Source organism: Aptenodytes patagonicus, chromosome 2 (genome assembly GCF_965638725.1).
Source record: "Aptenodytes patagonicus chromosome 2, bAptPat1.pri.cur, whole genome shotgun sequence".
In the NCBI taxonomy this organism is placed as follows: domain Eukaryota; kingdom Metazoa; phylum Chordata; class Aves; order Sphenisciformes; family Spheniscidae; genus Aptenodytes; species Aptenodytes patagonicus.
In genome coordinates, this window is record NC_134950.1 from 14,391,100 (window position 1) to 14,409,541 (window position 18,442).

The 18,442-nt window shown below is 41.9% G+C and overlaps 1 protein-coding gene across 2 annotated transcripts; it reads left to right on the top strand.

Annotated features, from left to right (window-relative positions):
• The first annotated feature begins 1,571 nt into the window (after positions 1-1,571).
• DSCC1 (DNA replication and sister chromatid cohesion 1) lies at positions 1,572-17,060 on the top strand. 2 transcript variants are annotated; one of them, XM_076329179.1, is made up of 9 exons: positions 1,572-1,758; positions 3,428-3,596; positions 6,003-6,137; positions 9,092-9,182; positions 10,520-10,658; positions 11,637-11,689; positions 14,309-14,466; positions 15,038-15,186; positions 15,990-17,060. In XM_076329179.1, exons 1-9 carry the CDS (start codon positions 1,589-1,591, stop codon positions 16,096-16,098), a joined length of 1,173 nt encoding a protein of 390 aa, XP_076185294.1. In that variant the 5' UTR covers positions 1,572-1,588; the 3' UTR covers positions 16,099-17,060. The 2 variants fall into 2 exon arrangements, with proteins under 2 accessions (XP_076185294.1, XP_076185295.1); XM_076329180.1 differs by having other exon boundaries at positions 14,312-14,466.
• The last annotated feature ends 1,382 nt before the right edge of the window (positions 17,061-18,442 follow it).

The window sequence follows — 18,442 nt, forward strand, 5'->3', positions numbered from 1 at the left end:
TTACCATAGCATGCATTTCCTTATAAATTGACAGCAACATTAATAGTTCAGCATCTCCTCATTTTCTCTGCAATCCAAATTCATTAAATGATTCATCAGTGTTTCAGGAAGCTAACTTCATGAGTTCCTACACAAACCAGTTTTTGTCAGTTAGGTCACTGCTCTAAAGCATTCTCAGTGAAAACAGAAGCATAATACAAGTTGTTTCCTGAGAAATGAGACGTTTCCTATAGATTTATGACCATGGTTTTGCTGATAGGCCAGTTGGCTGCTGCCTCTCAGAATGGATCAGAGCTGCTAAGTAGGGGCTCCAATATATTGTCCAGTCACTGATTTCCACAAATCTTCTAGGAACTTTACCTACCAAATTTGCCTGAACTCGAACAGCAACTTCCAGAGTGGTAGGTGAGGGACAGGCAGAGAAATATGGCAGGCAGCACAAGCATATACGTTTCAGCTCCTTAGGAAACAAGATAAAAAGCATCTACAACAAGAACTACTAGGATAAACAAAACTGGCTGGAAAAATTAAGAACTAGTACAAATGAAGAGGCATCCTGTGCTGCTCCTTGCAGAGGACTGACTCCCTGAGGTGCTGAGCCACTGTCTTCTGAGCATCCGCTTTCGGTTTTTTCTTATGGTTTAAGGATGTCAATAGACTTCCTCTTGAATCTCTCAGCTGCGGACTATTTCCATTGCAATGATCGTGCTTGCCTGTGGTTTTTACTCATCTCTGTCATAGCTTTAGCTCAAGCACGTTCTCACAGCTTCCTCTAGCAGACGGAGCCCAGGTCAGGCCACAGCACGAAGCCCAGCTGGGCCCTGAGTCACAGGGAGATGAAGCCTTCTGTGGGGGCTGTGCAATCCCTTTCCTAAGGGATCATGTGGTGACGAGAGGCAGCAGATACTTGCCCTCGGTCAGGCTTTTCCCACAGCTGTCATGACAGAAGGACCAGGGGTGGGTGACGCCAGAGGGTGCCCACCCACAGCCAGGCCCCGTAACAGCAGCTCGGACGGTCGGCCTCCCTCTCTCCACCCTTGCTGCCATGCTCTGGTGCCAAGGAAATACTTAATAGGGTGCTGCCTCAGTCAGAGCTGGGCAGGGACTCCCATATTGGGCCTGGTTTTGTTGTAATTTATAGATATATTTTATTTATGGCATTTTGTTGATTTTTATGGCATTTTATTGGCATATAAAGAGATTTCATTGCAGCCCAGCCTGGCTCTAGTGCAGCCGGACAGAAATCGGGAGGTTTGTTCCGGATCGGACCCGGCGGCGGAGGGGCACCCCTGCGAGCTGGGCTGGGCTGGGCTGGGTTGGGCCGGGCCGGGCCTCGCCGGGCGGGAATCGGCTGCCGCTGAGGAGACCGATTCCCCTCAGTGTAACGCCGAGGCGTTGCCGCCCGCCCCGCGGGCCACGGCCGGGCGCATCGCAGGCAACCAGAAGATCAATCCAGCCTGCGCGCGCCGACGACGCCCGCCTCACCGCCTCCCGCCCCGTCCCGCCCCTTGCCGCGACCGGCACCGCCTCGACGGGGGCGGGGGTTGGTGTGGCGCGGCTTTCGGAGCGGGTCGACCCGGCGGGCGCCATGCGGAGCCGCGCGGAGGTGGACGCTACGCTGCAGACGGCCAAGCTGAACCCGGCGGAGCTGCTGCCGGCCGTGCACTGCCTCAGCTTCGGTCCGCAAGCCGGCGCCGGCGAGTGCTGCCTGCTGCAGCTGGAGCCGGGCCTTTGCGCCGAGCTGGAGGCGGGACGCAGGTACGGGCGGGGTAGGACGCCCCCTGGAGGGCGGGGGGTGCCGCCGCGGTCCGGGCCGCGCCTCGCCTCAGGGGGCCGCGTCTGCGGCCCCCTGAGGCGAGGCGCGGCCCGGACCGCGGCGGCACCCCCCGGCCCCGTCGCCGTTTGGGGCCTGGCGGCCGTGGTGGCTGGGACGGCGACCCGAGGCAGGCTGAGGGACCGTGGCAGGCCCGCCCCGCGGCGGGAGGCTGGAGTTTTCCACCCTTTACAGCTCGGGATCGGGGATGGTTCACGTATTGTTACAGTCAGTGACAAGGACCGAAAACACGCTCGGTTCCTGTTCCCAGACTATTCAATCTGATCGGATAGCAACTTTATTTCTAAAGTTTCCCACTTCTGTAGGCTGTTGTACTGGTGACTGTTCTCTCTCTTTTTTTTTTGTTTTCATATGGAAAAAGTGCTTCTCAGGAGACTTCTAACCAAAATTGAGGGGAGTTTCTTGCCGGGCATCTAAAGATAGATGCCTAAAAATTTGTGTTTAGGAAAGGAGATTATGTCTTTAAAAGAATCCCTCTGGCTTCTGAGATTTTCTTACTGGAACTCTTGAGGTCGGGTGGATGGCAGGGTGCCTACAAGTTAGACGAACAGGACAGCGAAGGACATACAGTATTAGCATAGGTGTTTGGTAGGATGGTTACATGACATCTAACTCTGGACCAAGAACAGATTCTACATAAGCTTTTGATACTGTTCTAAAGTTTCTTCCTTTGCTGCAATGCCAGTGACATAATAAAAATGTTTAAAATTATACAACATTAGAACTCCTAAAGAAGAGAGTCCTCAGAGATGTATGTTATTAAGCCTGTCTATACTCGGTGCAATATTGATAAACTGTCATCGGTTAGAGGTCTGAATCACGCTGAGGACCACTTGGGGCACAGCTGAGCTTTGTTCGTGCATGCAAGCTTTTGGAAGCAAGATGAGCAGTTTGATTAAATTGAATCTGAGCACTTAATTTAGTGTAGCCTGGGAAGAACTGAATGTTCCCCTGTTGTGGTCCTGCTTCGGTGTTATCATGTCCTCACTAAGAATCTCTATTTAATCAAGTACATGAGTTGAAGAGGGGGGTTTGCATTGATTCTTTGTACTGAAATGCTCTAGAAGGTTTTCTTTCCTGCTTGGAATTACTTGCAAGAAAATGTGTATGTTTTTGAGGGGAATTATCTGAAGGACACTGCACAGTAGACACAATTTCTGTCTGCTTTCTTGTTTCACAATGGGCCAGTTTCAGTCCTCATTAAAGAACAATTCTAGCTGTAATCTCATTTCTAAGATTAGTGAACTAGTTCAGGCTTTAAGCATCACCTAATCAGAGTTTTAGGGGGTTTTGTGTGCAAAGGCAGGTGAGGAGGTTCAACCGTGACCTGCATAAAAACCTTGAATACTTGTCTTTCAGAGTGGGAGAACTCAAAAAAGCGAGGAAAAAACATAGTGTTAAGATATTTTAGATTAATTGACAATTACATTTTTATATTTTGATATACTGTGACTGCTGCTACCAAATAGAACTGCAGTTTAGAACTTCTTTACCAATGTATAAATGTGAAAAAATAACAGACGAGTTTAACAGGTGTTCATCCTGAAATAGAGGTAAAAATACATCTTTATTTTTGTGCTGTTTTTTTTCCAGCTTAGTAATCCGTGGTGAAAAGGATGAACAAGCAGTGTTGTGCAGCAAAGATAAAACTTACGACATGAAAATAGCAGATACCTCAAACATGCTGCTGTTTATTCCTGGTTGCAAAACTCCAGAACAGCTGAATGCAGATCAAGGATCTTGTAATATTATTCATTCACAGGTATGTCTTTCTGGGTTTTTGTTTGTTTGCTTTAATTCTCTACTTTCTTATTCTCTATAATTTCTTGTATTTTATCCAATATGCGTATGTGAATCCTGGCTGGGATTCAATTTCCTAAATATAGGCTTCTAATACCATTTTAGATGCCTTGTGGTATTGGTCTAGCTACGAGCTGCCACTGCAGAAGGACGCGAGTCTCCTGTAGGGTCTTTGTATATTGAACAGCCCCAGGAGGATGTCTTTATAAATATGCTTTATACACAGGGGGCACGCTGTACCTTAGGGTGTCCAAAATGGCTCTAGGGCCCTTCTTTAGGCAACTGAACTTTATCCAGAATGTATGATAATTATTGTTTCTAAGAAGTTAAAACTTTGGTTTATTTTCAGTGGATAGTAATTATTTGTGGTAGGTATTAAAAGGTTTCAGAGGAAATCTAATTTCTCAGCGTTAGCAGCTATTTTTAAAATAAGCTGTTTGCAAATTGTTTCTTAAGGAGTGCTTTCCCCAAAAGGCAGATTATACCATGTCATGCTTGAATCTTGTTTTTTAAATACAGACATATATTCAAAGGTGACTCTCTTTCAACTAGCATCTGGAAAGATTTGTTGGAGTGAATGATTTTACAGTTCTCAGTTTAAAGAATTCATTGTTCTTTGCTCTTCTGAAGCATAGTTAATAAAATTCTACTAAACATAGTTAGGGAAATAGTATTACTAGGTCATTATTTGCTGTAATGGATATAATGACATCATTGAGGAGTAATCCTGCTTGTCCTTAGATGAACGTAATAATCAAAACAACATCATTTCTTCTGTGAAGTCAGCAGTTCAGCTAATAGAAAAAGTTAATTCAAACTAAAGTAGATTAATGAGGAAGTAATATTCTTCCATATTCTTTTTTGGCTGTGTTCAATGATCTCACTAGTCCTCTGAAGTCACGTGTCAACATAATATAAATGTGATTTGCTTAGGAGTTATTTTTAGAGTTTTATTTCTAAGAGCTCTCTTAATGTTTTCAAAAACATTACATGGTGTATTGACACTGCAAATTGTGAAACACAGCAAAAGATACTACGTTTACTCAGTATTCTGGGGCTTCACTGCCCTACTGCAGTGTCGGTGCTGCTCTTCGTGCTGCTTGCAAGCTAATACGGCCAAAGCATCTGCCGTTTTATTCACCTCACACAGACCAGCTCCAGTTACGAGCTTTGGATTATAAATTAGAAATACTTATTCTCTCTTCTATGCAGAGTGCCTTCTTGTTCATTACCAAATTGCTCAGAAAAGAACTTGGCAGGAAAAAAAATCTAACACTTAGGTAAATGCTATTTGACACGGAGGGGAAAAAAGCTTAGAAATTAGTATTTACCTGAATTTTGTGCCAAGCAAGCTATGGAATAGTTAGATTAAAAACTGAGAGCTTTTCTCAGTAGGACTTCTTCTACATAGAGGTGGTTTGCTTATAGTTGATTTAAATGGAACATTAATTTATTTTTTTTTTTTTAATGGATGACCTTAAAAAAAAGTAGTAGTCTGGTAAAGCATTTAGGGTATTTTAAAGTACTATCTGGAGGTTTTTTCATGGCGGCTTTTTTACGAGGGGCTAGTGGTTGGGTCAGGAGTCACAAACCTGGAGCCTGTTCTGCCTCTGCCATTCTGTGCCCACTTCTGCTGGTTTGGTAAATGGCAGAAACAATGCTGAAAGGCCTCCGATACTCTGTCCTCTTCAAAGAATCTTGTAGGAAGTCCGAGCTGTACCCCATGAAACACCTCAGGATTAGTCTGAAGGTAAAGTTTTATTAGATTAGTGCTGTTGAATCGATTATACCTGAGCTTCCTGTTGCACGCTTTAAATTTGTGTGTTGAATCAGAGTAAGGGACGGAGATGTCTTGTTAGTTGTGTGCAAGTGTAACTTACTGTCTCGTTAATGTCTGTTTTACTTGAGCTTAGTGATATGATGATTCATTAAGGTGTAAAAAGACCATGAAGTAGATCCCAAGCATGGGAAGAAGTGGGGAAGATGGAAACGGGATAAAACAGGGGGGGGTTATGGCAGTAATATAACTTAGTGTTAGGAGGAGAAGAAATGTTGATGAGGACTGCAGGAATACATCCCATGATGATATTCTGTCTTTTACATGTAGAGATGAGTTGTTCCCTTTGTCATATGCACTATGAACATATTTTTATCAACCAACAGTGGATTTTTATTCTTCATTGCTTGCAGTAATTTTTTTTTATTGAAAATATAACAATGATTGTTTCATCTTTAAAGTAATTATCCTATTAATAAATTCTTGTTCGCAGTGACTAGATTAATAGTTTTTGCTGATAATTTTTGGTAAGCTTCTTTGAATCCAAATGGTAGATTAAAATGTTTTAAGAGTCACTGTTTTTTCTTGCAGATTGCTGGCTTCTCCAATAACTATTGGGAATTAAGGAGATGTCGACCTAAACTGAAGAAACTGAGGAAGCTTTTAATGGAAGATCCATATGAAGGGCCAGATAGTCAGAAAGATCAGACTTTGGCATTTTCAAAGGTAAATCAGCTACGTAAATTACTTTCTTGTAATTGGTAATGGGCAAATTAAAGTGAAGATACATTCTTAACTAGAAAAATACCTTTGCTCCCATGTTTCACAGTGCTGTTTTGAGTTAATTTTTTAAGCCTACTATTCTAAACAAGTTGGTAATTATTAGCACTTCCACTGAGTAGCAGGTAAGCAACCTTTTTTTTAGTAAAAAAGAGGAAAAGGAAGGACACCGAAAGAGACTGGGGATTTCCCTTTTTATGTGGGGAGTTTCTTGAAGACAGTCTTCAGAACCTTTTATAAATTCCTTGAGAGTTATATGACTACTAAGATATAATGCACCCTTTCCTCCTTCTTGGGGCTGTCATGTATGAGCTAAGTAAAAGGTCACAGGAGACCCAAGTACAAGTCACTTGCCAATCAGTAATTTATTGTGACAAGGAGAAGCAGGGAGTTGCAGAGAATGATGAGGATGATATAAGGCAGAGAATAAGACTGACATTACAAGAAGGGAAAACACAAAATCCTGTGCTGCTGCCCTTTTATGTTTCCAGGAAATCCAATTTAGAATCTAAACAGTAATGGAGAGACGTGGACTGTGCAGCATATGATCTCAGATAAAAGGCTTATAAAAATCCTGGAGTTTTGTTAGTTTGGTTGGTTTTCCTTTTGAGTTTAAAAAACAGAAATGGTTGCTCCAAAGTATTTTACACTGAGACTTGGTTGAAGCCGATCTGTTTGTGCTTGCACGTATAAACATAGATGTTACTTTTCTCCCTTGGAGAGAAATGCTGCCTCTCTCTGGATGATTAACAGTCTAATTTCTGATAAGTTTCAGAATCTTTCCCCCAGCATTGCCTTTTCCCCCTTTCATTTTTCCTACCTACTCTGTTCTAGGCATAGAAGGGCATAGCAGCAAAATAAGGGATGGCAGAGGGAAAAGGGCTTAAATTGTCACCAAATTCCAAGCGTTGACAAAGGCTAGCAGCACAAAAAGATATCATATGCAATAGTATTTACTGATAATATTAAATTAATTTTATAAAAACATGTCAGTGTCTCCCCAAACATTAGTGCCTAGTTTGAGGACTGATCTCCATTTGTTTTGAAGGAGAATGTTTCTTGTATCAGCTTACTAGAGAACAACTAGATATATCTGATAAACGTAGATGAATCATAGCTATGCCACTGGTGGAACTTTAATCTGAAAGCTCTCCATGGGAAAGCTCTCTTTCCTATGGGACTAATTCTCACTGGAATTCCAAACAATATGTGCGTAGTAAAAATTTTTGCTGTGTTGTTTGCTTACACTTAATATTTATTGGGTGCTGGCAACAAATAAGCCATCTTTAATCTGTTTGAAAACAAATTACTATGTTTTGGTGGCTTACTGTAAACTTCTCATGTAAACTTTGTACTGTGTCATACACAGAGAACTACAGGAAAGGAACCATAAGGAAGTATAGCACTGTAAGGAATTACTGTAAGGAAGCCTGATGCGTAGTGATGTGATTTAGCAAACTACAGGAAAACTTAGAAACAAGCTGGTACGCAGCTTGCTCAGGATGCACCAGATTAAAATCCTGGGTTTTACAGTGAGATGGCAAGGCATATTCAAATAATTGAATGCGTCTGAGTTAATGTGTGTAATATATTTCTTATCCTTTTCTGGAAATTGCTGGTACGGACATGATGCAGGTCAACTCATCCCGTTTTATGTTTGCAAGGGTGATGCAGCTGATAAAAGCATCATAGCTGAGAGCAGTGCTTTCTTATAAAAGCTGTTGGAGTGCTAGCCGGGCCTCAGAGGGGGAACAAATGCCAAGGACTCCTGTGCAGGGTCTTATCTGAATGGCAGTATCTAACTCTCAAACACACTTGCATACTGATCTGGGGATATTTTTGCTCCCAATTGCTAGCAGTGTTTTTTGAAGTACTGTATAATATGGTCATCCCTTGCTGAAATACTGATGTGAGTTCAGTGCTGCTTAGCCTGATGATGTTTCAACATACTGTCTAATAGGAATGGCATAGCAGGAAGAGGAGACCTTTCTGTATTTATTAAATGTTTTTTTAACATGTGGATGTTCCAAACTTAGTGGTGTTCCATTTGCGTTCCCATAGTCTAATAGATCTTAAGTACTTGATCCAATTTTTTTCTTTTTTGATAGGAAATATTCTTACGCTATAATCAACAAAACTTTAGTATTAGAGTTGATGAAAAAGGCTGTAAGGTGAATAAAGGAATTGATGAAGCCCTGTTTCCTATGGATTTAAGCCTGGTGTTCCTTCCCTTTACTTCACTCTTCATGATACCTTCTGTTCCTCCCATGTCTCCTCAATCTTTACCACAGTATTCACAGCACCCTCCCATCTCACCAAGTAACTGTGAGCAGAAGCAAGGAGCTGTATGTGCTGTGGCTGGGTCTGTGCCACATGTCTGCCAATTGGTTAGCAGACACCAAAACACAACACATAACTGTTGAGGTCATGTGGGAGGAGGCTTTCGCTCAGTGGAGGTACTAAGTTGGAGTTCTGACTTCTGTCCAGAAGTGATAAGTGATTTTTGGTTTGCCTTTTCTTTTAATCTCAAAAATTAAAATAAGTGATTTAGGAAAGACAGAACACATTCATTTTTCATTCTTGCTGTGATACTCTACTTACGATGCCTACTTGGGCTAGTTTGACATCCTGGGAATACAGGTATATTACTTATGCATGGCACAAAGACTTCCCTGTAGTTAGATTGGTTTATATTGAATAACCCTTTGAGAAAATGTTGTAACTTACAGGAAAAGTTTCAGAGTGTGGTAAACCTTAGGAAATTCAGAGTCAGGGAAAAACCCATCAATTTTCTAAGTGTTTCTTTTGTTATATCTTACAATGTATTTAGCATGCTTGCTGAAGCAAAGGAGGAGTAAGGGTAGCCTGTTTTATTTCCTTCTTTTTTTCCCTTGTTGCAGTATACAACAGAAGATTTGTTAAGTCTGATTCAAGCAAGTGAAGAAGAAATACTGCACCAATTGCAGGTTATAGATGCCTGCAAAATTGAAGGTATTAATCTCTAAAGAATATTATTGCCGATGAGGAAATAACCCTGTTTTTTTTTTTTCCCAAAAAACATCTGTGTCTCCTTTTTCTAAGGCCCATTCCACTTCCTTGTCTTTCAAGGTGCAAGTTACTTCCAAGTACTAAGATCTGCTTCCATATTTCCTATATCCTTTGCTGCTGTGAAGCTGATCAAAAGGGTAAAACCAAGCAGGCATTGACCAGTCTGGCTCTTCTCAGGGTAATTCCTTCTTTGCTGCTACAAACACTGGCATCAGAGTATCCCACCCGTAGCACGAATATTTTTTGGCTGGTTGCCCTCTTCATGGATGAGTGGGTACTGCTTTCTGCAGTTCTAGAGGCAAAAATAGCTGATCCTTAGGTAACCCCAGCCCTTCCATAGTCCTTTCTTCCTCCCAGACTGGGTTTATCTCAGAAGTCTTCCTACCATGTGAGGCAAGGCTAGAGCAAGTGCCTCACCTTGGGACAGGTCCTGCTCATCCTTTACTTGGCCAGGCCCAAACCTTCTCCTGGATACCAGGTGACAGCAGTCCTAGAGTCACAGAATAATATAGGGCAGAACTGAGCTCTGGAGGTTATCAGGTCCAAACCCCCACTTTAGAACAGGGCCAACTTGGAGCTGGCTGCTCAGGGCCTTGGCTGGTCAAGTTCTGAGTGTTTCCAAGGGTGGAGATCACACAGCCTCTGTCCAGGCTGTTCCAGTGTTTGACTCTCTGCAAGAGGAAGAAATTCTCCTAATAACCAGCTGGCATTTCCCCTGTTGCAACTTGTTGCCTCCTGTCCCATCACTGAGCACCAATGGGAAGACTTCTACTCCGTCTTCTCTATACCATCCCATTAGGTAGGTGAGGACAATCTCACAAATTACTTTCCTTGTCATTTACAGCTGCACAGCACCGTTGTACCAGATCTGTGCTTTGTCGCATCTGGATTTCTGTGGACTTGGCTGGACCTGAACTGCCACTTCGCAGGGCCAGTGCAGCCAGTTCTGTTCATGCAGTTCTGTGCCTGAATTAATTATTAGTTTTTCCAGGTCTGATTCATCTTGGGATGGGATCTGTAGTGTCTTTGTATCTGTAGCAATTAGTCTAAATAAACAATAATGAATAATTGAGATAATTTTATTTCTTTCTCCTTTACATTTGCTCTTACTATTCTGTTCTTCTTCTCAGTTTTAATCCTGAAAAGGAGAGAATGCTGTCGCTGTACTTTGTAAAGGTGTGACCTAAGTGTCCAGACTCCTGTAATGTATCTTCAGGGCAATAGCATTAAGGTGTTAATGTTTTCCTTCTAACACTGTTTTGTGGTTTTCCATTTGGCAGGATATTGGAGAATTCTAGAATTTGACTATGAGATGAAACTCTTGAATCACGTGACTCAGCTAATAGACTCAGAGTCCTGGTCTTTAAATAAGGTTCCTTTACGTACCTGCCTTGAGGAACTTGGATCTTTAGAGCCCACGTAAGCAATTGCTTTTAGTACTTAAAGTTGTCTACAATCCGTATTAACTATTACTAATTGCAATCATTATTAATTATTTATTTGAATTATAGTCTTATGACTCTAGATTCCAGTTACCATGGTGTTAATGATATATTTTCTTTGGCTCTGAAATATACAAGGGCATTAGTAGTTTAGACAGACAGGTAGTAAACTGATTTTAGTGTCTATTAGTAATATTTCCCTTGATTCAGTAGTAGAAACATTACTGCTGAATTGCAAATGATGGAAGTAGCATGCACTTAAGCCATAAATTGCTGACCATCTTGAAATACTTGTTCAGAAGCTAGCCAAAAATGTTTAGTTTACCTCTTGTGTAATATCTGAGATGGTGGTATATTTTCTGGTATAATACTGAATTCAGATCTTGAGAGTTGAGCTTGTTGTACTGCCATTTGGAGTAATGAAATAATTTAAGGCCACCATTCAAACAAAGTCTTAAGTTTACAATATGTAGTGTTTTCTCTTTATTTGGCTTTTGGCTCAAAAAGAAATCTTGCTTTAGTATTAGTGTCTGCAGTTAGGTTGTAATTTTATGCCAGAGGTCTAGAAAAATGCCTGCTATTCAGTAAGGGATAATTAACTGCCAAATTTGTGACTTGAGTCACTTCTCATTGGAAAGAAATGACATTGCAAGAGTGTCTCTTCCTTATTCTCCTTACGTATTTTAGTCTTTGCTAGTTATAACTAGAAAGTGAAGAGACTTCTGGGGATGACACGCTGAATTAACTCCCATCTGTCATGTCCCCTTTTATCCTCTCTTAACTTACTTCTAAGTTTTTATCAATTTGTTCATTTCAGCTGTGAAGACGTGTTCCATCCTCCATTCTCCTTGATTTTTTACTTTACCTGTTCCTTCATCTTCTTCTTGGTAACTGTTTCTGTAATGTCCTAGTGAACAGTTTTAAACCTTGATTTCTGATTTTTTTTTTTTTTCAGAGAGATGATAGAACATATTCTTTTAAGCTATGGAAGGAAATACATTGATGACGGTAAGTTTGGGAAAGTGTGCATATTTTAATTTTGCATAAAGGAAATAGTTATTCATGAGTAAATGCAGATTTTGTGAGGATGGCCCAAACAAATTAATTTGCTACAATGACAGCAAAAGGAGGGAGCAAACAGTGAGCTAAAAATCAGTACAATTGTTAGAGAAAGTTTCATAGGAAAAAAGGACTATTAAACTGTACGAGACACTGGGGAAAAATCAGGAACTATCAGAGGTACCTGAAGCGATTTATTAGGTGTCTACAAGCCATAATTTTGTGACTAAAGACAGATCACTAGTAAAATTTAGATGGAATCTTTCTTTAGATACCCTAGGAGGTCTCAGATGTTTAAGCAATTAATTGTGCTATCGTGAATAGTCAATGGCATGTAGATCTCCCTGAATTAGGCTTGCCAATGTGACGCCCATCTACAAGAAGGGCCAGAAGGAGGATCCAGGGAACTACAGACCTGTCAGCCTGACCTTGGTGCCGGGGAAGATTATGGAGTGGTTCATCTTGAGGGTACTCACAAGGCACGTGCGGGACAACCAGGGGATCAAGCCCAGCCAGCACGGATTCATGAGAGGCAGGTCCTGCTTGACCAACCTGATCTCCTTCTATGATCAGGTGACCCGCCTAGTGGATGAGGGAAAGGCTGTGGATGTGGTCTACCTGGACTTCAGTAAGGCCTTTGACACCGTCTCCCACAGCATTCTCCTAGAGAAGCTGGCGGCTCGCAGCTTAGACAGGTGTACTCTGCGCTGGGTAAAAAACTGGCTGGACGGCCGGGCCCAGAGAGTTGTGGTGAATGGAGTTCAATCCAGTTGGCGGCCGGTCACGAGCGGTGTTCCCCAGGGCTCAGTTTTGGGGCTGGTCTTGTTCCATATCTTTATCAATGATCTGGATGAGGGGATTGAGTGCACCCTCAGTAAGTTTGCAGACGACACCAAGTTGGGCAGGAGTGTTGATCCGCTCGAGGGTAGGAAGGCTCTGCAGAGGGACCTGGACAGGCTGGATCGATGGGCTGAGGCCAACTGTATGAGGTTCAACAAGGCCAAGTGCCGGGTCCTGCACTTCGGCCACAACAACCCCATGCAACGATACAGGCTTGGGGAAGAGTGGCTGGAAAGCTGCCTGTCGGAAAAGGACCTGGGGGTGCTGGTTGACAGCTGGCTGAACATGAGCCAGCAGTGTGCCCACGTGGCCAAGAAGGCCAATGGCCTCCTGGCCTGTATCAGAAATAGTGTGGCCAGCAGGAGTAGGGAAGTGATCGTGCCCCTGTACTCGGCACTGGTGAGGCCGCACCTCGAATACTGTGTTCAGTTTTGGGCCCCTCACTACAAGAAGGACGTCGAGGTGCTGGAGCATGTCCAGAGAAGGGCAACGAGGCTGGTGTGAGGGGTCTGGAGAACAAGTCTTCTGAGGAGCGGCTGAGGGAACTGGGGTTGTTTAGCCTGGAGAAAAGGAGGCTGAGGGGAGACCTCATCGCTCTCTACAACTACCTGAAAGGAGGTTGTAGTGAGGTGGGTGTCAGTCTCTTCTCCCAAGTAACTAGTGATAGGACGAGAGGAAATGGCCTCAAGTTGCGCCAGAGGTTGTTTAGATTGGATGTAAGGAAAAATGTCTTTACTGAAAGAGTGATTAAACATTGGAACAGGCTGCCCAGGGAAGTGGTTGAGTCACCATCCCTGGAAGTATTTAAAAGACATGTAGATGAGGTGCTTAGGGACATGGTGTAGTGGATATGGTGGTGTTGGGTCGACGGTTGGACTCGATGATCTTAGAGGTCTTTTCCAACCTTAATGATTCTATGATTCTATGAATTCAGCTTGTCTGAGGTAGACATCTGCCTTTGGTCCCTTGAACTGCACCACAAGGTCCATTGATTGCTTTGATGAAATCTCCATTGCCCATCTCACACACAGACATAACATTTCAGTGCCTTAATCTCAATCTGAATTCTTCCCCACAGTTGCTTTCATCTCACCTTTGGCTGAAGTAGGAGTTGCACTCAACCTTAAAGGACATAGGAAAGTAGTTGGAGTGACACAGATTGTCGTCTTAGTATATTTAGGCAGGTTGCACAAGGAACGAGTTTGAATTGCAGGAAGTCCAAACGGCTGAAAAAGTGGAAGGGTTTATGCCTGACATTGTTCAGAGAATTTTAGCCAAGTCAGTGTGAAAGAAAATAAATTCTCATTATTCCCTTCATCTCATAAGGATGATTAAGGAAGTGGAAGTTTTGTTTAATTGTTCAACTGCAGGCAGCAAACATTTTAATACAAGCCATTCAGAAATAGGAATGAAAGCTGTAGGAGAATCAGTGTTAATGTGAAAGGGGAAAAGATGGGAGGCAAATACATTTATTGATATGAATGAATACATACTGTAGCTCAGGCAGTGCTGCACACACACACAATATTCTGCTTAATTTGTTCTTGAGAAGGAGAAGATACCGTCATTTATCCAAAGTAATACCAAGTCAGGTTACTCCCTGAGGAAAAGAAAAAAACAGGATACTTGGTATGTAGAAGACTGTAGAACAGAATGGAAATACAAGGCTGTTCTCTGTTCTTTTATCAAAAAGCAAGAACCCAGGATAACCTGTTTTTTGTTTCTCAGCAGGGGAGGTTTACTTTGAAATGCATGAAGATAAAATATGCAGAGCTATAGCACAAATGCTTTTGCAAAATGCAGTTAAATTCAATCTATCAGAGTTTCAAGAAGTCTGGCAACAAAGCGTCCCTGAAGGGATGACAACAAGGCTTGATCAGCTTAAGGTAAAAACATAAAGAAGTATGGATTCTTTCATGAGTAGGCTGTTAACTGACTTGTGTCATATGTGGATTTTATCGATTAATGGGGATTGATGGTGTTATTTCTGTCAGCTTTTGAGTTAAAGTACATCTTAGGACATCCTCTATGAGCATCAGTAGTCTGGAATCATGACAGTTTGGGTTTCTGTAAGTCTGGCATGTTTCACCGTTTGAAGAAAAGTTTCAGCTGTACAGCTAAGACTTGTAAATGTAACTAGAACAGAAGCTGAAGCTATTGTTGAGCAGATTGTAGTGACAGCCAGTAGAGTAGCAAGCACTATGGAAATCCTTCTGCTCAAAGGAGGCAGAGAGATCTTGGGACCTAATGGATTTCCCCCTCCCTTCTTGTCATAAAGGAAATGATAAATACTGCCTGTAAAACAGCGCCTTTGTGATACTTTTTCACTTTGCCTCTAGTAGTGCAGTTTTAGAAGGCTTTGGAGGTGCAAAGGGCAACTTGTATGGATTATTGCCAGAAAGAAGTAAGTTTAATTGTTTTGTCTTTACTTAACATTTTCTCTCTGCTGATCTACAGGGCTTGGCTGTCATGGATAAAAGCTCAAAACCAGAGACCATCTTTCTGCTAAAAGTAGAAGACTTACCTGAAGACAATCAGGAAAGATTCAACAGCTTATTCAGCATACGGGAAAAGTGGACAGAAGTGGATATTACCCCTTATATACAGTAAGGATAGATTTCTTTTTATTAAAATATAATCAGTGTTATATTCTTCCCTTTTTGCCATAGGTGACTTCTTATCAGCTATGATTGCCTCAAATACTATACTTTCCATTTTAAATGAATACTAATTCTGTATGAATAGAATCCCCACCCCTGGGAACTGTAGCTATATTCGTTGGATTTAAACTTGTGTAAAAAGCTGGTCCTACTGAATTTAAATGGGCGATAACTGTCTTACTTGATTGAGGCAGACTTAACTCAAAGGATAAACCTCCTGACATTTATAATCAGTCTCCGTATTTACAACACAAGAACTATAGAGCAATAGTGCTTCCTGTACTGCGTCCTTTGTTCTTGTGGTGGTTAACATGTACACTACAGTGCTACCTGGAAGGCCCAGCCAGGACACATGTGAGCAGATATAGATGGTAACCCAGAAGTGACTGCACCAAACCTTTATGAGTGGCTCTAAATTTACTGTAATATAATTAAGTAGTTCAAAGCTAATGGTTTTGCTAGATTGAAAACCCTTTAGAGAGTAGTAATGATAAAACCCAACCAAGTCCCCCTAAAAAACAAAATCCGTGTTTCTGAAGTACATGATGTAGTTTTGCCTGTTGCTTAAATGTCAAGCCGAGTTCTAAACTTTAGGTAATTTAAAGCATTATGTGACACTTACAATAGTATATTTTTTTTCTCTCAATACTCTAATCCAGTTTATTGCTATATTTACAAGTGTTTCCCAGATTCATTTTGTATGAGAATATCTCTTAACGCCAATGTCATCTGCTTTATTTCCTCTACAGAGACTTATGTGCAGAGAAGCAAACAGTTGGTGCTCTTCTGACAAAATATGCTCGCTCCTCAATGCAGAATGGTGTTAAAGTTTATAATTCTAGAAGACCCATCTCATAACAAGAATTGTTTTAAGAACTGAGAATACTGAATGGAGTAAGAGTGAATGTTGCTTGTTGCTGCCTTCTGAGGAAAGGAGTTGTCAACAGATATTATACAGTGTTCTTGAGTTTAAGCAGCTAAGCTTCTTGAACGAGTTCCGTTTTCTGCTCAGCTAAGTAGAATGTGAGGGCCCTTGCCTCTTCTAAGAAACTATAGTGTCAGCAGCCCTTGCCCTTCTTCCTCTGCCCTTCTTCCTCTGCCCCTCTTCCTCTTCCTTTGTGTCTGTAGTTATGCCAGGAGTCAAGCTCCTTCCTGAATACACTTTAGCTGTCTATCCATAAACTGAAGTCTGACATTAAAAATTAAAACCTCCTTGATAAGAATTGAATCAGTTGGATTGATTTCAACAGCAAAATGGAATGCTTAGTCTTTTGCCCATTAGTGAGCATTCTTAAAGATTAAGATTTTGTTGCAGTGTTGACATTTTGAATACTGCAGACCTTGACAAGCTCATGAACAAATTATTCCTGACTGAGACTACACTAGTCTTAATTTTGGAAGGTGGTTCTTCTTGTGGTCATGTCTGTGAATAACATTGGCACAAGCTCTTGACACTTTAACACTTGGCAGAATTGCCTTTTAAATATTACAAAAAACCAAACTGCAATCAAGTGTGAAGATATGAGAGAATAGTTGGACATTGTGTTATGAACTTCCTATAAACTGCCATTAGAATGTAGCTGATGTAAAATTAACGCTTTACAGGAGACTACCTTGGCTTTTCAAAGAGAGCTTATAAAACTTGGTAATACAATTATTTTTTTTAAAACTTTAAACTGCGCACAGAAATTGTCTCTTGAAAACTTAGGGTGGAATATTATTCTGTGTTAAGCAGTGAAACAGGATTTTTTTTATGATATTGTCATAAAGTGGAGTGCCTGAAATTGAAATTTTGTAATCATTAAAAAGGATTGTTTGCATGTCAGTGAACCAGAGCTTAATATTAGGCATTTTTCGGATTTTTTTTTTTTTAAACTTAACAATTGTAGGGTTTTTTTATACAAAAAGCATTTGCTGCATCAAACTCGGATGTAAGGTATGAAAAATTTTGGAATGGCTAGCATGCCCAGTGTCGGGTGAGTGGGGAGAGGAAAGAAACTATAAATCAAATGTAGCTCTTAAGATGGATGTGTGCATCCTTGGAATTCTGTTATAGTTAAAAAGCAGAATAAAAACTACTTCCTGAGCTCCGCTTATTCCTGCCCACTGATGCAAGATCAATTCCGTGTGCTCCACATGTCTGAAGTGTACGAGTGTGGTGTTTGACCCAGCTGTGTAGAGACTCGGCTGGCTTGTCATGGCCCTCTGCCGGGAAGAATTGCCTTGTTCTCTGTCTGGATTCACCAGCTGTGGTCCTTTCAATAGCACTGGAAGGTTCCCTCTCAGGGAGATCCAACGGTAACATGAATGTGAGAGCCTTGGAAAGAACTTCCATTGCATCATATAAGGTTCCTTAGTTGAAACGCACAAGACTATTAATAGTCTTGTAGTCTGTGATACAACAGTGTATATTTACATTGGGTTTTAAGTATTGCATTAATAGAGCTGTGTCATAATACCAAGGTAATGATTCAGGTTTATCTAAATTATTTTTGCATGTGTAATCATTCTACATGTTCGCAGTGCTTCTGATTTGTTTTATCATGATGTTCAAAATGAGACGATGCTTTCTAAATTTCAAGAACTGCTGATGCTGAAAGGGCTAACTCCATTAGCTGCTTTGATGCAAGCATTTATTGTAACATAAAATAGATGAATCAAAACTTCCTTATGATAGAACAAATCTACGTTATGAAGAAACTTCATATTGTGTCCTGATACTGCAACTAAAGCTGCTCCACGGCACACTTGGGGTGGGAGGGAAGAGGTCGTTGGACCCAATCTCATCTTGTGGCTCTGTGCCACGTTTCCAGCAGCATTGTTACTCTTAAATCCTTTTTTGACTCAAAAGTGAAGACTGCTGTGTTTTAGTACCTTCCTGTGAGTCTGCGTTGGGTGCGGCCTCGAGTCCGGCCCCCAAGTACGTTCCGGTATGCTTAGTTTGTGCATGCCAGCAGATGGAAGTCTGTCGGTCACTCGTGCAAATGCAGGCAGCGAGCGGCTCACGCGTGTGTAAGGCAGCAGTACCGGGCGCAGCCGGAGATCCGACTGACGGCCCCCGGTAGGTTCAGCAGCGGCAGCTGGGCGCGTTACCGTCCCCTTTGCGGCAGCTTAACGCCAGCTGGCTGGCCGACGCCAGCTCGCCGGCCGCAGAGGCACAGCCGCCGCCGCGGCGGCAGCCTGCCGAGGTCCCTGAGGCGCC